At 31.6% G+C, this 24,887-nt stretch overlaps 5 protein-coding genes across 14 annotated transcripts; 3 read left to right on the forward strand and 2 right to left on the reverse strand.

Moving 5' to 3' along the window:
- The first annotated feature begins 425 nt into the window (after window positions 1-425).
- On the forward strand, window positions 426-3,170 carry Rab1 (RAS oncogene family member Rab1). Of its 2 annotated transcripts, XM_033481332.2 has the most exons (5): window positions 426-689; window positions 792-945; window positions 1,958-2,354; window positions 2,438-2,668; window positions 2,768-3,170. In XM_033481332.2, exons 2-4 carry the CDS (start codon window positions 923-925, stop codon window positions 2,636-2,638), a joined length of 621 nt encoding a protein of 206 aa, XP_033337223.1. In that variant the 5' UTR covers window positions 426-689; window positions 792-922; the 3' UTR covers window positions 2,639-2,668; window positions 2,768-3,170. The 2 variants fall into 2 exon arrangements, with proteins under 2 accessions (XP_033337223.1, XP_033337224.1); XM_033481333.2 differs by lacking the exon at window positions 426-689 and having other exon boundaries at window positions 715-945; window positions 2,750-3,170.
- A 651-nt stretch (window positions 3,171-3,821) lies between these two features.
- On the forward strand, window positions 3,822-7,374 carry Sec10 (Exocyst complex component Sec10). 6 transcript variants are annotated; one of them, XM_076527874.1, is made up of 8 exons: window positions 3,822-4,256; window positions 4,340-4,407; window positions 4,484-4,590; window positions 4,677-5,120; window positions 5,209-5,786; window positions 5,849-6,337; window positions 6,410-6,917; window positions 6,992-7,374. In XM_076527874.1, the coding sequence occupies exons 3-8, from the start codon at window positions 4,558-4,560 to the stop codon at window positions 7,088-7,090; spliced, it is 2,151 nt and encodes a 716-aa protein (XP_076383989.1). In that variant the 5' UTR covers window positions 3,822-4,256; window positions 4,340-4,407; window positions 4,484-4,557; the 3' UTR covers window positions 7,091-7,374. The 6 variants fall into 6 exon arrangements, with proteins under 6 accessions (XP_076383989.1, XP_076383987.1, XP_076383988.1 ...); XM_076527872.1 differs by having other exon boundaries at window positions 4,502-4,590; XM_076527873.1 differs by having other exon boundaries at window positions 3,822-4,252.
- A 1,609-nt stretch (window positions 7,375-8,983) lies between these two features.
- On the reverse strand, window positions 8,984-11,980 carry Art1 (arginine methyltransferase 1). 4 transcript variants are annotated; one of them, XM_033481325.2, is made up of 3 exons: window positions 11,866-11,980; window positions 10,951-11,114; window positions 8,984-10,162 (listed from the first exon to the last, which is right to left on the reverse strand). In XM_033481325.2, the coding sequence occupies exons 2-3, from the start codon at window positions 11,014-11,016 to the stop codon at window positions 9,077-9,079; spliced, it is 1,152 nt and encodes a 383-aa protein (XP_033337216.1). In that variant the 5' UTR covers window positions 11,017-11,114; window positions 11,866-11,980; the 3' UTR covers window positions 8,984-9,076. The 4 variants fall into 4 exon arrangements, with proteins under 4 accessions (XP_033337216.1, XP_033337215.1, XP_033337217.1 ...); XM_033481324.2 differs by having other exon boundaries at window positions 10,951-11,088; window positions 11,866-11,889; XM_033481326.2 differs by lacking the exons at window positions 10,951-11,114; window positions 11,866-11,980 and adding an exon at window positions 10,469-10,606.
- Window positions 11,981-12,152: 172 nt separating this feature from the next.
- On the forward strand, window positions 12,153-20,204 carry htk (AT-rich interaction domain hat-trick). The gene is made up of 7 exons (XM_033481323.2): window positions 12,153-12,375; window positions 13,179-13,615; window positions 13,696-13,941; window positions 14,142-14,346; window positions 14,428-18,877; window positions 18,957-19,097; window positions 19,223-20,204. Exons 1-7 carry the CDS (start codon window positions 12,370-12,372, stop codon window positions 19,264-19,266), a joined length of 5,529 nt encoding a protein of 1,842 aa, XP_033337214.2. The 5' UTR covers window positions 12,153-12,369; the 3' UTR covers window positions 19,267-20,204.
- On the reverse strand, window positions 19,832-23,646 carry LOC117226656 (uncharacterized). Its single transcript, XM_033481234.2, has 2 exons — window positions 23,302-23,646; window positions 19,832-22,855 (listed from the first exon to the last, which is right to left on the reverse strand). The coding sequence occupies exons 1-2, from the start codon at window positions 23,443-23,445 to the stop codon at window positions 22,652-22,654; spliced, it is 348 nt and encodes a 115-aa protein (XP_033337125.1). The 5' UTR covers window positions 23,446-23,646; the 3' UTR covers window positions 19,832-22,651.
- Between the last annotated feature and the right edge of the window lie 1,241 nt (window positions 23,647-24,887).

The following is a 24,887-nucleotide window of genomic DNA, read 5'->3' on the forward strand; positions in this document are numbered from 1 at the left end:
AGTAGAAACTATTAGCTAAAACATAGCTTACGGGTTTTCGAAAATTTTAATAATTGTAGAAATGATCTTCGTTTCAAGACGTTCGCAAATACGCTGGACTGAGTGGTCGAAAATTTTATAGGGCGAAAAGTGCAAGTCGAATTATTGCGCCACGTATTTCAGATGTCGCACCAGCATATGGATGCACGAAAAGAGTGAGAACGTAAGCACGGTAAAATGAATACATTGGTCGTCGGTGTGACTTGTTTTGCTTATGTTGTGCTGATACCATACTCTCTTGCTCACTCATCACTTCCTCTCTTTGTCTAGAACCGCGAGGGCAGCACTGTTTAGCTGTGAAGTATCAACCAATCAGATTTCTCTACCTGCTTCATGCTATTAAGCTGGTTGCCCCCGCTTCGCTCACTAAAGTGAGGCACTACTATAATAGTTTGAACACACAATATTTGGATATCCATGGGACGTGAACTCAGATAGGAGCATCTAAAGTGTGTTTTATAAATTCTAACACTAATTATTTATATAGACATATTTCCTATGTATGTACATATGTACATATTACATATTCCTAGATTGCTACAAGTAAGAATTAATTATCAACATATCGAGTCATTTGGGTGTCCACCTTATGTATAAGAAGTGCGCAGACGTAGTATTCGTTTCAAATCGCTGATACACCGTCCAATAGAGTGAGTGAAACAGCACCTGCTGCCATTCTGGCATTACGTCAATGGTGGTGGACGTCTCATACGCTGGATTGGGAGGAGTTACCGTGACCGCCATTGTTACAGGTTCTTCGTATTGCGGAACGTGATCTGTGAATATCGTATCATCATATTACCGTTTCTAACGTATTTGTGTCTCCAACGTAGATTTCAACGACGACGGTACACAGTATTAGTGAACGTGTTCTGAGCATAGCATGTCCACAATGAATCCCGAGTAGTGAGTAAAATTTTGTTGCGCAGACATAAGTGTACCGAGAAACATTCGATTCGTGAAATATGTAATCGATTTGATCCCAGTTCCAATAACGATCTTACTTGAACCGGCTGAGTCATTTTTATTTACATATTTTATTGCGTTAACAGAAGGGAATTCTGTTTAATGCCACTGTCTGACAGATTCACTTTCCCCCTCTCCCCTTATTCTAGCTGGCCATATTTCAGAAATTTATTATATGTTGTGCTTTCTCTATTCTAAAATCGTTAAAATATATCTCGTAATATCTCTCAATTAACTAATGGAAATCTAATATTTAAAGATTGTTATACAATTCAAACAGTTATTAAGAAGATTTAGTAAAATTATTCTTTAGAGATTGATCTTGAGACAGTTGTATAGTAAGAATGAGACAAAGTTCATTCAGTTGAGATAAGTGCCACTAATTTTGATTACTACACTAGATTGTCCATCTTTTCATAAATTTTATTTTCTTTAGCTGTCATAGGTTCATTGTATACATAATATGTGCATTATATGTGATTTTGTTAAGAAAATCAATTGCAATCTAGAAATTTATGTTTTTACATTACTATGGATGCTTTGTTTATAATTGATCTATTATGCAGTGTCATATCACATTAATCATTAATTCTGTTTTTTTACTTGTTGCTAATTCATTACATACACTTATTTTGTGTTACATAAATTGAAAATATTTGAAAAAATTAAATTACTATTTTTATAAATATATTGTTTTTCTTTTAAATTATGAATTATTTGTCAGACATTGGTAAATAAAACATGTAAATAAATACTAAAAAATAAATATGTTCATTTTAACTAATGTTTATTTAACTCATTCTTTATAACAAATATTGAATTTAATAAAAGAATATTATTAATAATTATAATTACATTGCTTGTAACATGAGTTTCTAATAATTACAGTAGTATTTTAAAAATTATAATGTATAGTATAAGATGAAATCTAATTTAAAAAATATTTTTACAGTGATTATTTGTTTAAATTGCTCTTAATTGGAGATTCTGGAGTTGGAAAGTCTTGTTTGTTACTCCGCTTTGCTGATGACACATATACAGAAAGTTATATCAGTACTATTGGTGTAGACTTCAAGATAAGAACGATTGATCTAGATGGAAAAACAATAAAATTGCAAATTTGGGACACAGCGGGTCAAGAACGATTCAGAACAATTACAAGCTCTTACTACAGAGGAGCACATGGTATTATTGTTGTTTATGACTGCACAGATCAGGAAACTTTTAATAATGTTAAACAATGGTTGGAAGAAATTGACCGTTACGCTTGTGACAATGTCAATAAGCTACTAGTTGGCAATAAATGTGATCTTCATACTAAAAAAGTAGTTGACTATACAACAGCGAAGGTAAATTAATTTGATTATAAAATTTTAATTACTAAAACCAAAATTCATTACAAGTTATAAATATTTGTATATTGTGATAATAGGAATATGCAGATCAACTTGGTATTCCATTCTTGGAAACATCAGCAAAAAATGCAATGAATGTGGAACAGGCTTTTATGACAATGGCTGCAGAAATAAAACTCAGAGTGGGTCCTCCATCTAGTAGTAGCAATGATCCAGCAAATAAAGTGAAAATAGAACATGGACGTCCAATCGAGCATCCTAAGTCTGGGTGCTGTTGAGAAATGTAATTCTACATCTGTGTAACCAAAGTAAATAATTTCATACTTACTATGGAACTTATTATTATTAATTAAACATAAGATGAAGGATCTGTATGTTAACACTGATAGTAAATCTTTTAATTATAGAAGGACATCTTATGGTAGCAGTTTTGTACTGCTTGAAAAAAGAATATTACCAGAAGAAATGTGAAAGATAATGGAAGTTTCAGTTTATATTAATAAAAAGGAAAGAGGTGTGAAGCATTATCAATTATGGACCACTAACTCTATTGTAGAGTTGAATAAAAATAACTTTTGTTCTATCTTTTTTTTGATAAGAGAAGAACATGATCACTCGCTAACATACCTAGTGCAAAAAATCAACCATAGGAAAATTCGTCGAATTAGCAGGAATGGTCATTGATTTTATGCAATGATACGTTTAAAGGCAATTCGAGTTTATAAAAGTAAATTAAATAATATTGTGTATCGTGGTTATAAAGATAAGCACTTTTTATTTTTTAGCGTAATTATAACATGTATAATTGAATATTTCTTTGTCTAGCAGAAGGAAGTCATTCTTACCCCTTTATACTACCCAAACATTTTTCCATGTTTTATTCCAAACACTTTCTTGAGGTAAACAACAATTAGATTACTAATATACTGAAACATGCCGTCATTGCTGCCTCCCTCTTTTTTCAGTGCTCATTAGTGTAATTTAATAACATTATATTAATAAATATGTCAACACTAATATACAAATCGCAAATAGCATACCTGTTCACATGATGATACTTACAAGAAAAGAAGTAAGTATTAAACATGTTCCAACTAGTGACTTCTATATAAGTTACTTGAATTTTTATTACACTTATGCTACTTGTGATATTCGCAACATCGTTTGCCTATTATAAATACATCGTGTCGTTTGAGGAGTTCTTGAACGCTTAATGAATATTCAATATCTTTCGTCTCGTTTCTACAAAATAAGTGCATATTCGTAAAGGTATTTGTTTCATAAGGAAGAATTTGTAAGATTAAAAATTTAGCTAAAATACCGTATCTCTTTTGTACTGATTCCCTACTGTTCTAAAGTACTTAACTAGTTAACATTATTTTATATTGCATACTTATTACTTCAATATTTTTACATTATTATAGTCAGATTATAATTGTGGAGTAATAAATTAGAACACGTTAATGGGATTTTATAACATGCAATAATAATACCAAAAGAGATTTTGTACACTATATATTATTCTAATTTTTATTGAAAAGAAAAGAAGATATTTTATACAAAAGACCGATATTACGATTAATCTCACTTTTGTATTGTTATTAAAAAAAGGTTTTATGAAGACGAAATAAGTATATTTCGAAATGATTTCATATTTCTACTAGAATAACATATTAATTAATTACATCAATTAATAAATAGCAATGTATAGATATCTTCGCAATGAGTACGTATGTAACACTTAGATGTATGATTATAAAAATAAAAATCATGTGTATGTGATAAATCATTTGCCAACTTTCATGACATATATATATAAATATGTATATATAGTTAACCACTATTTTGAGTAGAATTGTTGCTCGTACAGTATAAAGTAATAGCAATTCAATGTATGTATGTATATAATTGATTGATACTGTCTTTAAATACTGCAATTGATATTGTCATTAAAATTTTGTACGAAACCTTCTCTTTAGATATAGGTCGTGAAATAGAGTAACTGTCACACGATCACAGGATGAATCGAATTTTATAGAATATGCAGGTAGTAATAAATAATTAATAATAATTTTTCGCTAACATTTATTTATTCTTACATAATCCTTCATCGATTTATTTAGTATTCATTTATTTTACAGTAAGCTTGTAAATGTAATTATTATAACCTCACGTCTGTCATTCAAATTTCGTCAAAATGATGCAACAATATATGAAGGAATTGGAGCAGGTAAATTACTGCAGTTACTAAAATCATAAAAACTATTTGTATAATATTAATGACAATATTAAGAATTATGATGTTCGTTTTTTAAGGATCCATTTGATCCTGAAGAATTTGTTGAAAGACTAGCTTGGAGAACAGTTAATGACACTATAAAGGACAGTGGAAAAACATTTTTTGATCCTATGATAGTACATGAAACATTTTTGCAAGCAATAAAGGACTTGCAGATTTTGCAGGAACGTCAGCAGAAAAAGTGTGATAAACTTGAAATAGCATTAAAGGATGAAGAAGCAAGACATATGCTTGAAATACTTGAATTACAAGAAAGAAATAAACATTCTATTGATTTATTTCATCAATTAGATGAAAGAATTAACCTTGTAGCTACTAAAGTCTTGCATTTAGGAGACCAATTAGAAAGTGTTAATACACCACGAGCCAGAGCTGTCGAAGCTCAAAAGTTAATGAGACATTTTTCAGATTTTTTAAGTCCTGGCCCTTTGACGGATCCAATTTTTACTGACAAATCATCGGTACAAATGCTTGGTTTATATATCTAATGTTTAAGTAACTGCTATTGTTTGTAAGTTATAATTATTAAAATTTTATATTCTACTACAGCTGGATGAAGCAGCAGATGTGATACAAAAACTTCATCTAATTTCACAAGAATTGCCTTCCGATAAGTTTGAACATGCAAAGAAAAAGATTGCTGTCAAATATGATGAAATTGAAAGAAATCTTATAGAAGAGTTTGTTAGAGCGCACAACAGAGAAGATGCTAATCGTATGAGGGAATTGGCATCAGTTTTGGCTCATTTTAAAGGATATTCTCAATGTATTGATGCATTTATAGAACAAAGTCAAATGGGTTCATTTGGTGGGAAAGATGTTTTTCAAGATGTGATACCAATGTGTACAAAATATCATAAATTAATGCAACAAGTATTTACAAATCCTGAACAAGTGATGGCGAAGTTTGTGTTAAACATTTACCATTTAAGACTTCAAAAGTATGCAGTTGCTAAATTAGCTGACAAAAGTGATCCTGAGAAATATCTGAAAAATTTACATGATCTGTATACAAGAACTGTAAAACTATCTATAGAATTAAAAATGTTTAATATGGGTACCGATGATACTTACCTATCAAAACTTACCAGGAACATATTTCAGAAATATTTGGATACTTACATTATGTAAGTTTATAAGATAGTTCATATATCCATGTTACATTGAATTAATTTACATATTATTTTAGTATTGAAACAAAATCATTAAAGGAAAAGTCAGCAGCTCTTCTTATTGAGTATTATGAATCTAAAAATCACCAAAAAAAACAGCTTCAAACTGGTGGTTTCCAAGAATTAAGAAGAGATTTGCAAGCGGTTTTAGGTGCAAGGACTAACATAAATATTGCACAAATAGAAAATTATGGTGGAGAAACTTTTTTATCAGAAGAACTTGCAATCGCTTTATTACAGAGAAGTAAAATGGCATTTCAAAGATGTCAGTTATTATTGAAACCTGAAGAAATACCAATAAATGCACTCCAAATTTTGGAAATATTATTACAATATTTGCTAAGTGAACATGTTGACTATGCATTGGAATTAGGCTTACAAAGTGTACCAATTCCCGAAAGTAGGACTCAACCTGAGATCCACTTCTTTAATGTTGTACGTCAATGTAATGCAATTGTGCGTCTTTTAGAAGAACAGTTTAACGACAGCCTCATACCACTTGTTATGTAAAATTTCTTTTTTGGTCTATACTAATACCTGTACAAAGATGTATACTCAAAATATAAATTTTTTTTCAGATCAACATCAAAACACGGAGATTGTATGTTAAAGAAAAAAATTGTATTAGATCAAATTGATATGAAACTTGAAACAGGATTAGATAGAAGTATAAATGCTATTGTTGGCTGGGTGAAAGTGTACTTACAAAATGAACAACGTAAGACTGATTTTAAGCCTGAAACTGATGTTGATACTTTGAATACTCCAGCTTGTTTAACAGTAGTACAATATGTTACTGGAATGATTCGGCATATTCGGAACACTTTAGATGGGAAAAATTTAATTAATGTACGAACTGAACTTGGAGTTAGATTTCATAAAGTTATTTATGATCATCTACAACAATTTCAATTCAACTCTGCTGGTGCAATGTGTGCCATATGCGACATGAATGAGTATCGTAAATGTGTTAAAGAACTTGAAGTTGATATAGTTACTAGCCTGTTTGATACATTACATGCTTTATGTAATTTATTATTAGTTAAACCAGAAAACTTGAAACAAGTTTGCACAGGCGATCAACTGGTATGTATATGTTTGAAGTATTATAATTACAATGTAACTAAATAAGTTTATTAAAATATTTTTTGTTATTACAGGCAACATTAGACCGGAATGTTTTGGTGAATTTCATACAATTAAGAAGTGACTATAAAACACAAAAGTTAGCAAACTGTTTGAAAGGTTTAGCTACATGATATCTTTTCATCCCCTATAAAGATACTTGTGGGCTACTAATTTTTAGTTATACGTTATATAGGGTAATAAAAATTAAAAGCACTCCTTTACAGTACTATTATGCAAAATAAAGCATAATAAATGAGAATGTTACTTTAAGTTCAATAATGATATTCCACTACACGTTCAGTTGTACAGAATTTTACCAAAAATGCTTTGTAATTAATGATAGATATTTATGAAATAGCAGTTATTTTAATTTGTTAAAATTAATTGTGTATAATAAAAAAATGAAGAAATATTATCTCATTTCATAGTTATTCAACAAGTATTTTATATATTTATAGCAAATTTATTAATTTTATTGATATATAAGATAGATTGTGTTTCTTGTATGAATGTTGGTTCCATTTTAAACGAGATTATAATATATGTAGGCAGTAATTAAGTATAAAATTTATTATAGCAAATATTTTTCATGCTATTTTTAAGTTTGGAGTTTGCCTATAGCTTGACAAAAAATTCAGTAATATTAAATTATTATGAAAGTGCAATACATATATACCTATTTTACCTTATCTTACTATGTTTTGTAATTAATTTCCGTAACGTTTTCTTTAAATGTATTTCACTTGCAAGTAAGTTTATATTTTCTTTTTTTAACGTAATAGTTATTTTCGTTACGTAAATTATATCGGATTCAAAATGCTAAATAAACGAAATGCAAAATCATAAAATATTTTAAGATAATCTTTTGAAAATAAGTTTGATAAGTTAACACAATAAATTTAATACTAAAACCAAATTAATGAACAAAATTTAAGATTAAAATAAAGATTATCTATGTATTTTACTATTTACATGCATATTTGAATCAAACAGTTTTGTTTTATTAAATATGATACAAATAGGAATTTTAATAGCTTGACAAACCAAACTTTATCTAGGCAAATACAAAACATGTATTTATTTTTAAAATTAATAAAATTTTATAGATTGTTTATAATTTTTTACACTGTAACAGTTAAACGAATTTAATGATGTTATGTAGGCAATATTAACATATGTGTGTGTAGGATTTTTATATTAAATTCACTTTACTGATAATTAATTTAAGCACATGTTATACAAACTCATGCTTTATGGGAAGGTTACAAAAGTGTTGCAAATTTTTTGTTTGAACAACAACATTAGTAACATAATTGTTATGTATAAAAATTAAGTTAATATCAGCATTTTATTAATGGAGAAATATTATTTGATATAAATATCACTCACATCAAGCACATTCATAGAAAGGTGCTGATAAGAAGAATAATACTAAAAATAATGTTTAATTTACTATGGAATTAACAAAATATAATAATATTAAACTTTTTCATTTGTCATATATCGCATAAATGAGTAGTTTCAAATTATTTCCAGAAATATAGTAATACATGTAATTCATATACTATGAATTGGAATTAAAGTTTTTGTTAAGAATACGGTACAAAAATGTAGTAAATAATAAGTGTATTTCTTTTTAATATATCGATAAATACTTTATGTCTAATATTAAATCAATAATGGTTTAATAGTATAAGGGTGCAAATTACATGCAAAATAAGTAAAGAAAATATTAAAATATGCAATAGAAAATGGTCACAAGGAAAGTAAAAATATGAAATTATCATATCATTCATACTTCTTAATGCACTCTTACATAAAGTATTATGTTGAAAATATACATATTGGTAACTAAGTTATATATGATCTCGTATTTTTGTTGTTAATATTATTGTAAGTTCTAACTGGAATAACAAAATTTCTTAAGCAGGAAGCCTCTAAATTTCCTTAAGATCATAGATTAAAACCATTTAAATAATTCACATCATTCATTGTACCGTACTATTAAACATCATTAAATCATCTAAGTCAATAATAATCAATGTCCTGATCTTCTATTTGATTACACAGTTTTATGATCCATGAAAATAAAAGGAAGATGAACCATCTTATAGGTATCAGCGCATACGATAAGTATTAGTTTCATGTACTTGGCACAGTTCCCCTTTAAAGTCTAGTTCAATGCTGAAATCCAGATCTCTGTAGTTCCTTGCATTAGGCTTCATTGAAAAGACACCATATATTTCCTCTCCTTTCTTGACGGTCATATATTCATCGAAGTAGAACACAGTTTGTTTCCAGTGTGTGTATTGTACTTCTGGTGCTGTACTGAATCCAATACGTTTGTGGCACTTGGTGAATTCGATGTTGAAGAATGTAACTAGTGCTTGTACATAATCGTTCCTACGAACTTGTAGAGTAAATGGGGAAGAAAACTCCAAATCAGCCTTTGTTACTGTATATAAGTCAACTTCCTTGATTAGACATGCATTTGTAACAACTTGTTTCGGATCTACAACATCCACTAGAGGTTCGCTAATTGCTACTTTTCTTATACTACTCATATCAAATCCATACACATCGTCCCACCAGTTAATCTTTTCATCCTTGTATTGTCTGTCTTCAATGCCGCAAATAAATAATGTTGCTTTGTCAGGGAATAACATTCCATCTTCACGAAGCCACTTGTCTCTAGCGAAAAGCACTGTATCTAACATTGATTCATAAAACAAGCAATAGCCCATCCATTCAGAGATGATTATATCAACCTTTTCTATGCCATCGGGCAATGAAACCTCTTCAACTTTTCCTTTAAGTATTGTTATTACATTTGACAACTGATTTGCTTCTACGATCTTCTCTGCATATTCAACAATATTAGAACACTCAATACCAATAACTCTTGCTGCTCCAGCTTTAGCAGCAAACATTGAAAGAATACCAGTTCCACAACCAATATCAAGAACGGTTTTTCCCTTAAAAAGATGTTTATTATGATACATGGAATTTCGATAAGTCACTGTGCGCACTTCATCCTTTAGCATTTCTTCATGTATTCCATAGTGAGCGTATGAATCAAAATAGTAATCTCTAGACGTCATGTCTTCTACAGAAACAGATTCTTTACAGGAGGATGGCATGGTATCTTTGTTCGATGCAGGAGTAGTGGTCTCTGATACTTCCATAGATTCCATTTTTGATGTCTGTAACAGTATATTTACCAAAATATATTAATAATACATTACTTATATGTCATATAAAGCGATCTACCTATGCTATGATTGGAAAATTGCAATAAAATCAAACTATATTTAAATTATTCATTTAAAAATTATTATTGATAAAAATATATTTATATAATGAAATACAGAGAATAACTGTGTTATATACCCGTGAAAAAAACCTACAGTTATCTACAAACACGTGACGTATAATTATTATCTCGAACTAAGAGATATAATTCTTTCTGCATCTAAATGTAAGAAGAATTATTACAAAACATTATTTACAATGTTATTCATCGGTTATGGAAAATACTAATTATCGGAGTATTCGTAGAAAGACAGTATTTTACGCCGACACCGGTGTACACGTGCCCGCCAAAACGAATGGCGTCTGTTTAAGATCGAATGACCAGTTGAGATTTCTCACACTCACACACATTTCTCTATTACCGTGTGATTAGTCCCTACATAGTATTCAATGTAACTACATTTTTCCGTGATAATGTCAACAAATAATTTACTACACTCTAAGTCTATCTTCCAAAGACATATCATAGAAAAATAAAGAAAATCCAACTGAACTGATCAATCTATTTCCCAAGATTCTAAAGCATAATGAAAACTATTATGACAAACGACATTCTAACATTTCTATTCCGTCCGAGTTCACGTGGTATCGTTTATTATTTATGTTAATATCAATACATTATCAATTATGTTTAGATATCGTTCCTCTCTATCTCTCAAGAAACTTTACTAAAACTTACCGAAGTTTCAGCTGTGCACATGCCACTCTGGTTGATTTCTACCGGCACTTCATTACTCGACGCCATTTTGATCCGCGTCACAGCAGACGACCATAGACAGGAGCGTATAAAGACACATGGCAAATTGGAAATACAATTCTGTCAACAAATGTCCCCTTCAGGATCTAAACAAATTCTCTTATCAATGAACTCATTGTGTATTCTGTTATTATTTACATGGAATTTGCTTATTATCCCTGCTCATTTGTGATTAGGATTGTTATTTCTCACAGAAAAAAATACAAATTTATTGAACATAAATACTTTTTTTTACATTATTTTAAGTAACCAATTACATATGTACATACTAAATTTCTTACAGACGAATGTTCCAATCAATATTTAACAGTTTTCTTCTCATATCAAATTACTTGACAAATATTTTAAATGTTAAATACATATAATATATAAATTCATTTTTTTCACGCGTGCATGTACAGCTTAAAACAAATGTTATTTATTATATTAAACAGTATGTAATATCTTATTTCTATTTAAAGGTAACCCAAACGTAATAATGCAGCTGTTATGACGAGGATTTAAAAATTATTTTTTAATAGCTTCTTTACGTGTATGAAAACCTATTAAAATGTTGTATACAATTGTTACTTCTTAGTGATATTTTATATACGAAACTCGTAATCAATCTCTTTATACATAGTAGAGAAATTATATAACGTTCTTTACATACAATGCAACATACAATAATTCGACAAAACTATCGATTTTTAAGCAATGTTTTATTTCGTGAACGATTGCTCACGTGAATCTTTGTCCTTTTCTCTTTTTTTGTGAAATTACCACGTGAAACATTCACATGAAATTTAATAATAATAGTGCTTGAATGTTTGTTGTTCGTACGAAGACTGTACTCACTTCTTCCATGAAGGTCCTAGAGGAACCACCTGAATTGTCATATTAAGAACGACGTTGATACGTTCCTGTGGTATGCGCAGTGCGGTTCCTCTACATTTTCAATTTATAAGCAAAACAGATATTTATTTATTTCGAATTTGTAGTGAAAAATCGTGTTTCATTTATGAGAATCTACATTTACAAAAATTATTTATAATTCAACTTTAATATGATATCTTTAATTTCGTATCTCCGTTCGGTTGTTTTCAGAGAGTGCAAAGACATCGCCCAATAGGAGTCGAGTGGCTAGCTGACAAGTTGCGTCGGGGTGGAAATGGGCAGGGAACAGGAGCTTGTACGCATTCGGGCCGTGAAGTGTTGGTTTCGCGAAGGGGGTCAACCTCAGTGTCTACGTGCTCTTTCTCGTGTTATTGCTTTCAACGAAATAATAGAAACTCGATTTTAATGTATCGCGCGTGCCAGTGTCTTAAGATCATTTATATGAGGATCGTGGAGCGTTAGAAGATGCTGGTAAGAAAACAGGCGGGAGAAAAGTTGACGTAGAAACAAGTGCGCAAAGATTGTATACTTGAGTTCTCTCTCTTCCTCTCTCTTTCTCTCTCTCTCTCTCTCTCCCTCCTCCTCTCTCTCTTTTTCTCACTCACACCTTTTTTTTTCTTTTTTGTCGTGTATATCAAAAAATCAAAAACCATGTTTCTGTTATGTAGTTACGACGCTTCCGCAAGTTATTTTCTTCGGTCAAATATCTCTTCTAAAGAACCTTCGAGGTTACAATTATTACCCGATGTCTCAGAAATCGGCAGGCTGTCATGAACGTAGCGGACTCCGTTTTGAGAACGTGGTTAAGATGTCAAAGTATGAGTTTTATCATAATAAAACATCCCTTTGAGGACGTTCTTATTTAGCTTGGGGAATTTTTGATCCAGGAATAATCTCTTTTACTGGCGAGACATGATCGCCTACATAAACAATAGCTCATCATAGCAAGGCAGCTGGCGTTTTTATAGCACTTGTATTTTCGTTAATATCAGTTAAACGGAGCTCCAATATACTTTTATGATGGTGAACAATAATTTGACAGATTCTGATAAGGCATTGAGAGAAAGAATAATAAAAAATATATTCTAACTTTAATATTGCATTGTTCTTGTTTCTAGAAAAATTTTTTTTACTTTTTGATATAAGTGACACAATTGAAAAGTTCCATATTTGTGTAATATTTTCCTCAAGATGGAAGTGAATTTATAATTCTTATGTGGAAGTATATTTAAAAGAAAAATTATTTAATATAGATTAGATATTTTCTGTTATAGGGAGACGATCCACCGTACCTATCAGTGGGTACGGAGGTTAGTGCTAAATACAAGGGTGCCTTCTGTGAAGCAAAAATAAGAAAAGTGGTACGATCAGTTAAATGCAGAGTATCTTATAAACAAGGTTTGGGTACTGCGACTGTAGCTGATGACCAGATAAAAGGAACCTTAAGAGTAGGTGCATCTGTTGAAGCCAGACATGGTGATAAGAAAGAATTTGTGGAAGCCACAATTACCAAAATCCAAGATTGCAGTCAATATACTGTAGTTTTTGATGATGGAGATATCACAACATTAAGAAGAACTGCACTATGTTTGAAGAGTGGGCGGCATTTTGCAGAGAGTGAAACTTTGGACCAACTTCCTTTAACACATCCAGAACATTTTGGAAATCCAGTAATTGGAGGCAGGAGAGGACGGCGGTCTAGACAAGCGCAGTGAGTGTTGTGATGTTATATAAGCTGTATTGTTTCATAAAATAAACTGTTAATAATTATAATTTTAACTGAAATTATAGAGATGAAAGCAGCGATGATGAAGATAGTCCTCCGCGAGGAACTCGTGACTCAGGTTCTAGTGGAACAGGGAAAGAAGGTATGGAGACAGAACCAGAGATTGGACGAGTTGTATGCGTGGAACTTGGAGATAAAAAGAAAAAGGATAACTGGTTCCCTGGGTTAGTGGTTGCACCAACTGCTCAAGACACAGTAAGAATTCGAGTGAGAGATGACTATCTTGTGCGGTCATTTAAAGATGCACGATAGTAAGTTGCAATATCTTTTATATTTGAATTAATTTTATATGACTATAATATGTTTATGTTATTTCAGTGTTTATATTTGATTGCATTCTTATGATTTCAGTTTAATGAACATGAATAAACAGATAGTCTTTGAAATATAATTATATATTAATATTCATTTATTCTCTATCATATTATTACATCTTTCTTTGCACACTCAGTTATACAGTTCCAAAGAAAGAGGCCACTGAATTCACAAAAGAACTTGTCAACAAAGTTGAGAATAGCACATTGAAGGTTGCAGTAGAAAAGGCACTGCTATTTTTAGAGAAGAATGAGTTGCCTCCTCATTGGGATAGGGATTCTCTTTTTGGACATTCTGTGTCAAGTGGAAATAGTGACTCTGATGGAGAACTTGATTCGGATGTAAGATATTTTTTATATTTTTGGTGGTAAATAAATTCCACTTATTATACTTGTTACCTGCAATTATATTATATTTTTCAGAGCTCAGATGACGAACCCCGTGAAGAAAAAGATCATTTTGTGGCACAACTGTATAAATTTATGGATGATCGTGGAACACCTATTAATAATTGCCCAATGATCGGATCTGAAGATATAGATTTGTATAGGTTATTTCGAGCTGTTTACAAATTGGGTGGTTATAATCGCGTAACGAATCAAAATCAATGGAAACTGATAACACGCCGTCTAAGCTTTACAATGCAAAATTCTCCATCCACGCACAATTTGGTTAAACAGGCCTACAAAAAATTCCTGCATTCGTTTGAAGATTTTTACAGAAAATTAGGTTGTACCATGGTCAATCATCCAAGAGGTACTATACGGAAACAACGTCCCGGTAGAAGTCTGATTAGAGATAAAGACAGAAATACACCCGTGCCACCACAAGTGACTGTGTCTAAGAACGAAAAAGAAGAGGACGAAAAGAAAGTGATAGAGGATGAGAAAAAGGAGAAAAAAGAAGTAAAAAAAGAACTAGTGAAAGAGGAAGAGGTCAAAATAAAGAAGAAGGACGAGTTTGAGGAAAGCGGCAGTGGGCAGGAAAGCGATGTCAATGTGGAAGGTGAAGCAGAATCATCTAGTAGTGAAAAGTCTCAAAAAATTTCAACAACGTTAACATTACAAAATAGAGGTAAATCTAAAATTAAAGAAGAGTCAAAGAAAAAGGTGATAGAGAAGAAGAAAAACGAGCCTAAAAAGCAAGAGAAAAAAGATGATAAAGCGAAAGAAGAGGATGCCGCTAAAACGCGATCTAAATCCAAAGATGATACTGTCAAAAAAACGTCATCTGAAACTAGAGAAACACGAACTCCATCTAGAGAATCAGAAAAAAAAACATTGACCAAACAGAGGCGTTTAACCGACGAAGAATTGAAAAGACGAGGGAGAAAGCGTAAAGAGTATGAGGCCGAGAAGTCGCGTTCTGACGAACAATTAACAGAGTCTGCTCCTTGTTACAAAGGACCGGTAGAATTAGGAGACCGGTTAAAAGTATATTATGGACCTACTCATGAATCAAAAGTCACGTATGAAGCCAAGGTTATTGATATGGAGAGAGATGGTACTGAACCAATGTATCTTGTTCATTATACTGGATGGAACACAAGATATGACGAATGGATCAAAGCGTCAAGAATAGCGCAAAACTTTACGCAAGCTCAGGGTAGAGTTAAACGTGTTAAAGCTAATTCACGACCACAAACACCCAGCACGAATTTATCTAATAATGTAAACAAGTCGTCGAAAATTGTGTCTAACACAAGTTCAAACGTGTCTCAAAGTCGTCGTCGAGCACAAAGTGTAGCCCCAACAACGACAATTTTCTCTTCGACCGCAGTGAAGGAGGTAAAGAAGGAGGACAAGGAAAAAGATAAAGAAACGTCTCAGCCAGTTAGGTCTACAACTCCACTATCTGTCACAAGTTCTAGTTCCAGAACTAAGAGTCCAGCGACCCCAGCGAATAATCGTCATACACGAATAACGAGAAACAATGATGTACCTGGTATAGAACACAGACGACGCACGAGAAGGACGTCTGGACATACAGACATATCAGTTGCGTCGGAAACTGAGGACAGCGAAACATATGACTCTGACATCACCGAACCAGAACAAACAAGAACCAAATCCAAAGGTGCAGAAGACAGGAAGCGTAGAGACGCGAAATGTAGAGCCGAGGATAGAATAAAACCTGACGAAACTAGTGATGGCGAGGAAGATAAAGATAATTTGGAAGAACCACGCAGAGGTAGACGTTTGAGGAGAACGATTGGTAAATCGCAGGGTATAAAATCGGAACCTGATAGTGATGAGGAACAGCCTAAAGGTCGAGATTTCGATTTAAATCAAATACGATCGGAACTGAAAGGTTTTGACAAGGCAGTGAAATTAGAACTTGTTAGAGTCGAGCCTGATCCAGAGGATGAAATAAAAATAGAAGAAAAAGAAAATGTAGTTCTAGTTTCACCGAAATTGGAAAAAACTTTAGAACCTAAATTAGAAACTACTCCTGAGTCTAAAGCAACAGAGAATACAGAAGACATATATGAATTCAAAGAACCAGAACCATTTGAATTTGAAGTACGTAATAAACGAGATACCAGCGGAGAAAAAGACAAAGCGAAGAAGAGAGTATTCGAGGAAGAACCGAAAAGTCCCAAAAAGAAGCAGAAAATAATTGTGTCACCAATTATAAAAGAAATTAAACCAGACATCGAGGATTCAAGGAAGAAAGCAAAAAAGTTGTTTAGTAAAAGAATTGATGATATTACAGAAAATCAGACTACTCACAAACCATTGCAATCTGCATCATCAACCACATGTGAAGAAGCATTTGATAAACTTTGCGAACCGCCAACGTTCAATCAAGTGAAAGCTGCACCTATCATAGAAGAAACAAGTAAAATAACAAATGGAATTGATTTGTTATTTAGTGATTTACCTGGTGACGATGATGGTACACATGATGATTCAGAAGATCGATTGATAATATCAGAGGCAGAGGTTTCTGAAGCGGAACAAGAAAACTTATTTACGTATCAGCAAGAAATGTTCTCTGCTAATGATATGAACGATTCGTTGGAATCGTCTAAAGAAGATACAGGTTTACAGGTTGGAGCTGTAGGGGAAGAATTGTCGTCACCAGTTTTGAACAAGCCCGAGGTACTGGTGGAACAAAAGCCCAGTATTAAAATGTCTCCATTACACAGACAATCTCCAGAATTAAAATCACTCGATACCAAATTATTAGATATCACGTCTATCTCGTCTCCGATTGTAGCAGTTCCAGCACCAATTAGTGCAAGACTACCAGCCACATCTACAATAGAAGAGAAACTTTCGGCAGCAATGGCTTTCCGTAATAAAATAAAAGAAATTAAAAAAGAAGACGACGTTCCCGAAGTTATATGGAAACCGTCGAAAGAAATCCCTAAAAAGGTGGATATTATAATTGTACAAAATAACAAGGAAGAGCAAAATGTACCTAAGTTAGATATTGAATGTAAAAAGCGAGAAGAAGAAGATGTTGCAACAAATAACGAAGAACCATCTAGAGAAATAATGCGAGTAGTCATAAAACAGAAGGAAGAGGAACTTCAACAATTGAAATTGAAGAAAGAAGTGGAATTAAAGAAGTTCGTTGAAACAAAAACAGAACACAAGAAGGTACAGGAGACTAGTGAAGGGGTATGGAAACATATTGAGAATGAAGAAACGAAAAAAATGGAAGATGAATTCAAGGAACACGATTTTAAGGAGAAAGAGAAGGAAAAGCGTAAAAAGATAGTTACTCAAGATATTGTGGATTCTGCAGACAGTAGCGACTCTGAGCAGAGACTAATAATTGATAATGAAGAACCTCAAGATGCGAAAACACCATCGAATTTCGACGTAAAATTAAGAGCAGAGTTAGATAGACTTCAGGATACGCAAGAAAGGTATCCAAAATTACAAATTCAGAAATCGGTACAATTGAAGCATCAACAACAAGAATGCATCATCGAATGCAAGCCGGAAACTGTATCTATTACAAAAGCTGAAGAAGAAGGTGAAACAATTAACTCTTTACTGTGCGAGGAAGAAATACCAGGTTCGCCAGCTCCCGTGTCTGAAACAATTGAACAAATAAATGCTGGTCCGTCATGTTCTCCACCAAAAGTTGAAGCATCTGAAAGCAATATAGTACTCATGGAAATGCCTTTTGCAAGTGCTCCTACTTCAGGCCAAAGTACAACTAGCAGTACTGTTGTCACTTTAAGTATGGCATTACCAAAAACAGTGGAAGCAACTGTTCCAGTTTCTTTACCAATGCAATCAAATCCTACTCTAGGTGTGAGGCAGCAACCACATCATCAACATTTGCCTGCATTGATGCCTGCTCAAAGACGAGAAAGCAATGAAGCAGCACCTGTAATGGACAATACACCACCAACTACACCAGACTCTAGTATTTCCAACATCTCTGGTTCCCCAAGGGAAGAAAGAACAGGTGGTTCATCACCAATCTCTGAAGATAACTTGAAACTAAATCGTGATAGTTCGGAAGCAGACAATGATAGTGGTGGTAAAGGTCCTGCATTCAGTGAAGATGATACATTACCAAATACTGAAGGCAATACTGCAGATAGAATATTGAAGCCGCCGGCAAAACGTTCTGTGGAGGAAACTCAATCTCCCAAAAAGCGTAAGAGAAGTAGAAAACATTCAGAATGTGATAAGAATACTTCCAAGAAAAGTGGAAGGCATAGTGGTAGACATGGTAGACACGGTGCTGGAAGCGACAGCGACGATACGAGTGAGGGCTCCAATCTATGTGGAGCTAATTCAACATCTACAAATCATACGAATATGGCCGCCACAGTGGCTGATCTTAGTAATTATTCCTCGAGATCACCGCGACCTACAAAATATAATTTCTATGTGGAATTAGGTAGAGTATTCGCTTATCTTATGTATTTCATTAAGACTTCTTCAATTGTAGATGTAATTATTTTTCGTTATATTAATAGATCCTGAATTGGACGGAAGTCAAAGAATAGCTGTATTACAACAAAAATTAGCTGAATTGCGTAAAACGTATAATGCTGTGAAGGTCGAACTGGCTGCTATAGAAAGACGCAGAAAAAAATTGCGGAGAAGAGAACGGGAAGGTAATTATTATTTCATCTATTTCATGTAAATATTTAAAAGATGAGGAATATCGCATAATATATACAAATACATTTGTATACAAATATATATGTACAAAAATTTACAATAATAAATTTGTTTTCAGCCATAAAGGCAGCTAAAGCAGAAATGCAACAAGCCTGTTCGTGATGAGCTGCCTTGAGATACCCTGTGTCACTTAATATGCGCTAAACAAACTTTTATACAACACCAAGAGATAATAGAATAGTATCATTGAGTGGATACACTGCGATCACAGCAGATTTCATGACAATTTTTACCTACTCAACATCATTTAGGTAACTTTCCCCCTCCCCCATTAATATAAATTGTAGATATAGGTGATAAGATTTAGTATAAAGGAGGAACATTTATCAGAATGAAAATATATATTCATATGTGCTTTGTGTTGTACATTGTTTTTGTTAAAGAACGTAATGTGACTGTTAAAAAAAGAAAATCTTTATCTTCAATTTGTCATTTCACCTGCTCAGATGCAAAGTACAAATTATCGAACTTGATGATCATTTTCATCGTTCATTATTGTTTTTTAAGGAAAAGGCTGAGAAAAAACGTTACCGATAGTATGTTATTATAAAGACATCTTGGGAACAAATAATTGTCTAAGCCGTCTGTCATTTTCGTTTCGAGCATATAGCTTGTAGCACTGTTGGCGGTTGAGCTGTTTTCAGGACGATCAAATAAAGACATATGATTATGCGAGTGCGACAACCATCATGTATTTCTTAGGGTAGACAGATTTTGTATATATTAGAGTAATAATATTATAGTGATCTGCAATATATTACGTGTGTACGTAAATAGAATCGTAGCATCCTTATGATCGAAATATTTCTTTTTTAAATTTAAAACATTGCTCTTCAATGTGGTTTTTAAAAGTAACATAGCAAAACAACCATATTGAAAGCAATGTTCATTTGTACGATATAACAAATATGTAAAACGAACGAATAATTGTATATTGACATGCATGTGAGATATAGCACAATTTTTAACTTCTAAAAGAGGAAACAGAATTACTTTAATTTATGTACATAATTTACATGAATAAAATATATATCATATTATAGCTGTTCTAAAATATGAAACATTAAAGTTTATTGTAATTATATGATTACACTCGTACTAGAAAAAAACTTCATTGACAAACTGCATAGACTCGAGTTAATTGACTATGCAATTGTCATGAATGCAGCTCAACGGGATTCATAAATTTACAGTCTTTTGCATTATATCTGAAAAATTGCTGCCATTGTGCTTTAATCATTAAATAGGTACTAGACTTCATCGTCGTATGTCGTAATTGGTCAAAGATGCATTTATATTTGTATTTGGGAGTCAATGTATCCCAGGTATTAGTAAAAAAAATAACGAAAGAAAACAAACAAAAACGAATAAACTTAAGAGACATGTCGCAAAAATCGAGATCAAATACCCAGTATGAAACTAAATTTGTACGAAGATATGTTGGCTGACGAGAGAATGAAATTTTATATAGATATATATTATATATATTTTTTATAAAAGTCAGTTGTACATGCTGATTGGATGAAAGAGGAAGGAAAAAACTTAGTAGTTAGGCTCCATGAATCCTTTGTACATATTTTACACTGTGTGTGTTGAGGTCACTTATAAATCAAGTTTTAGTAGTTGTTTATCGCACACGAATGTAGCTACGCATATAATTGTATAATGGTTTCAGAGGTCTTGCAGTAGCACATGCTATGCATTTGTCTTAAGAAGTTCAAGGGATATGTGTATCACTCATTGTAAATGTAACGGATTAATGAAACAGTAAATAATTATGGAATGAATCTATTAGACACCATGAAATCAAAGATAATTAAATTATGAATGTTATATAATGATTTTGTTTATATTTTAATATAGTCTAATGATATTACAACAAAAGTTTGTAAACGTACTTTGATTATTTGACTGTACACACACTAATGATTATTATATTATAATAATTTAGTTGTATTTTACCAAATATTTATAATATATTATACTTGAGTAAGTAATATTAATTACAGAGATTTCTATTAGCTTAGATAAACAGAGTAATAAAAAGATGTCATTTGTTTAGACATATTTTGAATATATACAAACGTATTATAAGATTATTATTTTTTATTACAATCTTTGTTGTTATATTTAGACAGAGTGTCAAATTATTATACACATAATTTTGCCACAGTCATCACAAATTTATAATTTCCTTTACTTAAATAAAACTTTATAACATATTTCAATCGATGGAAATAATATTTCATGGGTAATACCAAAATCTTTTAAAATATGTATTACTAATGTTTGAGTTGTAAACACATCCTTGTCTTCATAAAACAAATTTTCTCCCTGTAAATCATGAATTACATGTGAGATAATACATATAGTAAGCACAATGTGGATTGTGTCGCCAACAAGTAATATTGTTCCACATAACATTTAATTGTGTTAGCGAATATTGTTAAGAAATAAATTTCATCTTAACAAATAATTGTAACATTATTTTCCCTCATGTCGTAACAAAGGTCTTAATCTTTTAAACATAACAATAATGTGTAAAGTATCGTAAATAATTAAAATTCTGTGTTTAAAAATTTTTATAAATTATTTATTATATTGCAACTTAAAAGTGAACATTAAAATTTTGTTAAACTTTGCACAATAATATATGTTAATACAATAATCTCGTTATCATACTTCATGATATATATATGATATATATATATATATGATATATATATATATGTATATGCATATGTAGAGCTATGAAATTTTAACTATTAATATCAAATTATGAAGTAGAACATGAATAATATAATGTACAATATATCGACAATCTTGTGTATTTAATACATAGTGCTAGTAAAAATATTGTTAACTAAAACCTCCATTTCTTGCTTTTGTATTGAATTTTTTCAAATGGTGTTACCTAATACTCTAAGAAAATTACTTGATTACACCTATCTACTTCATTTATCTTTGTACACCAGTAATATAGATGTATTGAAGGTACAATAGTATTGTGAATCATTAAAAAATGTCTGAAAATATTTTCTAATGAAAATAATATAGAATACATACAATAAAATATAGGTTCAATTATCATAATGTTATTGCGCATGCTCAAATGTATGTCTGAAGCATCGTAAAGATTAATTTCATGATCACATAGTACCAGTCAAGCAAAAAATAAATGTGATGTTCAATTTTTCTTGCAAAAATTTGTTTGCGAACAATTCATTATGATATGCGAAAAAATCTAAATATATTACAAGATTACATGTTAATACTTGGCTCAAATATATAATAAAAAGAATTAAAAGAAATACTAACAATAAGATTCAAGACGAATAAACTAATCTGATAATTTTATAGATCACCAAATAAATTGAGTTTTCTTTAATAATATTAGGTTCTTCTATCAATAAATTACTAAAGTAATGAGCCAAATAAAATACAAAAAATGTTTAACAATATTGTGTGAGAAAATTTGTCTTCAATTCTATATGTCAACACACGGGGGTGGGCTAGATGTTGGTGCAGTATCAACAGTTTGTGCAGATGATGATGCTACTGATGGTGACTTATTCTCAGTAGTTAACCTTTGTTTAGCGAACATAAATTGTTCCATTAATTCATGATGAGCTTCTAGCCGTTCAATACAATGTAGACATGCTGTTTTTGGTAATAGGTCATTCATGTTTACCTGTGTGACAAAGGGTAAAATTGTATGATTTTTAACAAAATATAAGTGAAATTATTAATATCATTATAATGTAATATATAATATAAAATTTTTCTTTTAAGAAATAAAGTCTTTGATTTAATGTAAAGAAGCAATTGACAATATCAAGATTACAATAGATATATTTTGTTTTCATAAATGATTTTGGTATTAATATTACATTTTACTAATATGATATATAAGATATTATCATTGTAATATATTTTACTATTAACAAACACTACTGTGTCAAGAGATAAGTCCCAATTTACAGTTATTACACAAAATGTAAATAAAAAAAGCAACAAATGCAACTTGAACATGATGAAATATTAACCAGTCATGTACAGTTCGAAAATGAGTATTTAATTAAAAATAATATTAACAAGAGCGACACTGAAATAGATAAATGCAAATAATAAGTTTACCGTAATTGGAAGATAAGCATTTATTTTTTCAGCAAGCTTCATTCTTTCACCCTCTTCACCGTATATGTGGATCACGAAACGGTTCATCTTACTACAAAGTCTGCATATAAATCCCGTGATCACGGCTTTATCGGTGCTACCCATTTTGATTATTCCCTTAAGGTTATTATTACTATTATATTATGGCACTAATCGACACCCTGTGATTTAATACACACGTCAATAACTTCAACCGTAAGTTACTGCTCTACGAAATATCGCAAGATGTTATCCTTCCTTCAAGATTAAGTTTGTTTATCATAGTCTGTACAACTGGCGCTACTAGCACTGGGTTTCACTACTCCCGTCAGGACCGTATTATATTTTCCCTTTAATACTACAAATACATACATAATATATATGTGCATATATATGTACGTAACATGCAATGTTGTTCTATAATATTGAATATTTTAAAATTATTATATTTACAAATGAAAGTTAGCAATTAAAACTTGTTACAACTTTTAAATAAAAAACTTTCATGATAGTTTGCTAAAGTTTTAGAAAGTTTGGCATCAACGTTTTTTGAATTCACTAATTACTCGTACTTTGATGCTTCTGTTCTTTTTTAAGGAACATTTATCCAATTTATTAATTATGTATAATCTGGATGAACAAAATTCAAGACATGAATTAAGTTAAATCTCTATAATTACATCTTACTAATGAAAGCTTGGTCAATCTCTAATTTTATTTAATATTATGATATGTCACATGTTACAATTCATTCAATGTATGTATATACGCGCGCGCGCGCATATATATGCATGCATATGTATATTTGGTTGCGATCCCTGATTGGTACAGACTTAAGATCCGCATGGGTGCTAAGTCTATGATGCGGCGTTGGTTCCTTGTTGACTTCCCGATACCTGGTGATGATTCGAATCGTCGATGATGCTTGGTTTCCTGTTGTCGTCTCCGTGGAATCCGTGGATCCACTAATTCCTGTATTTGTAATCTATGCTATCTCTGATTGGAAGCGATAACGTTGTTAGGTTCGGTGGAATTTCTTTACTTTAAACTGTAGATGGAACGTGGAACTCATCAGTAATTTTCAAAGTTTCCTCTGTTGATAGGGTGTCATCGTCAACCTCTAAGTGTGAGAATTCTTTTAAATTGTTAACACGAATTCCGCCTCGATATCTCCTTGGTACTTATTCATAGTCATCTGGTGATTTAATATCTATCAAAAACAATAATGACGTGTGAAAACCAACAACTTTATCTAATAAACTCTTTATTATATAGTCTTTATCCTCTAGCACGCGTATCGCGTGTAAATGTGCGAATGAGCGCGAATGCGAATCAGAACAAATCAGAATGCGAATGTTGGCGGCACACGTGGTGAGATGACCATGGAAAGAGGCGCGGCTGTAGCTCCTGTCTCCTCCTTCACGGACACCTCCTAGTGTCCGGATGTGTTAACTGTGGCGACTCGCCACACACGCACATAGATATGTATATACATATATATATGTTTATTGCTATGTATATGTAGTATATTTCACAATTCCTAATATAATTTTATATTTTTATGAATT

This window comes from Megalopta genalis, unplaced genomic scaffold, assembly GCF_051020955.1.
Source record: "Megalopta genalis isolate 19385.01 unplaced genomic scaffold, iyMegGena1_principal scaffold0050, whole genome shotgun sequence".
Lineage (NCBI taxonomy): Eukaryota > Metazoa > Arthropoda > Insecta > Hymenoptera > Halictidae > Megalopta > Megalopta genalis.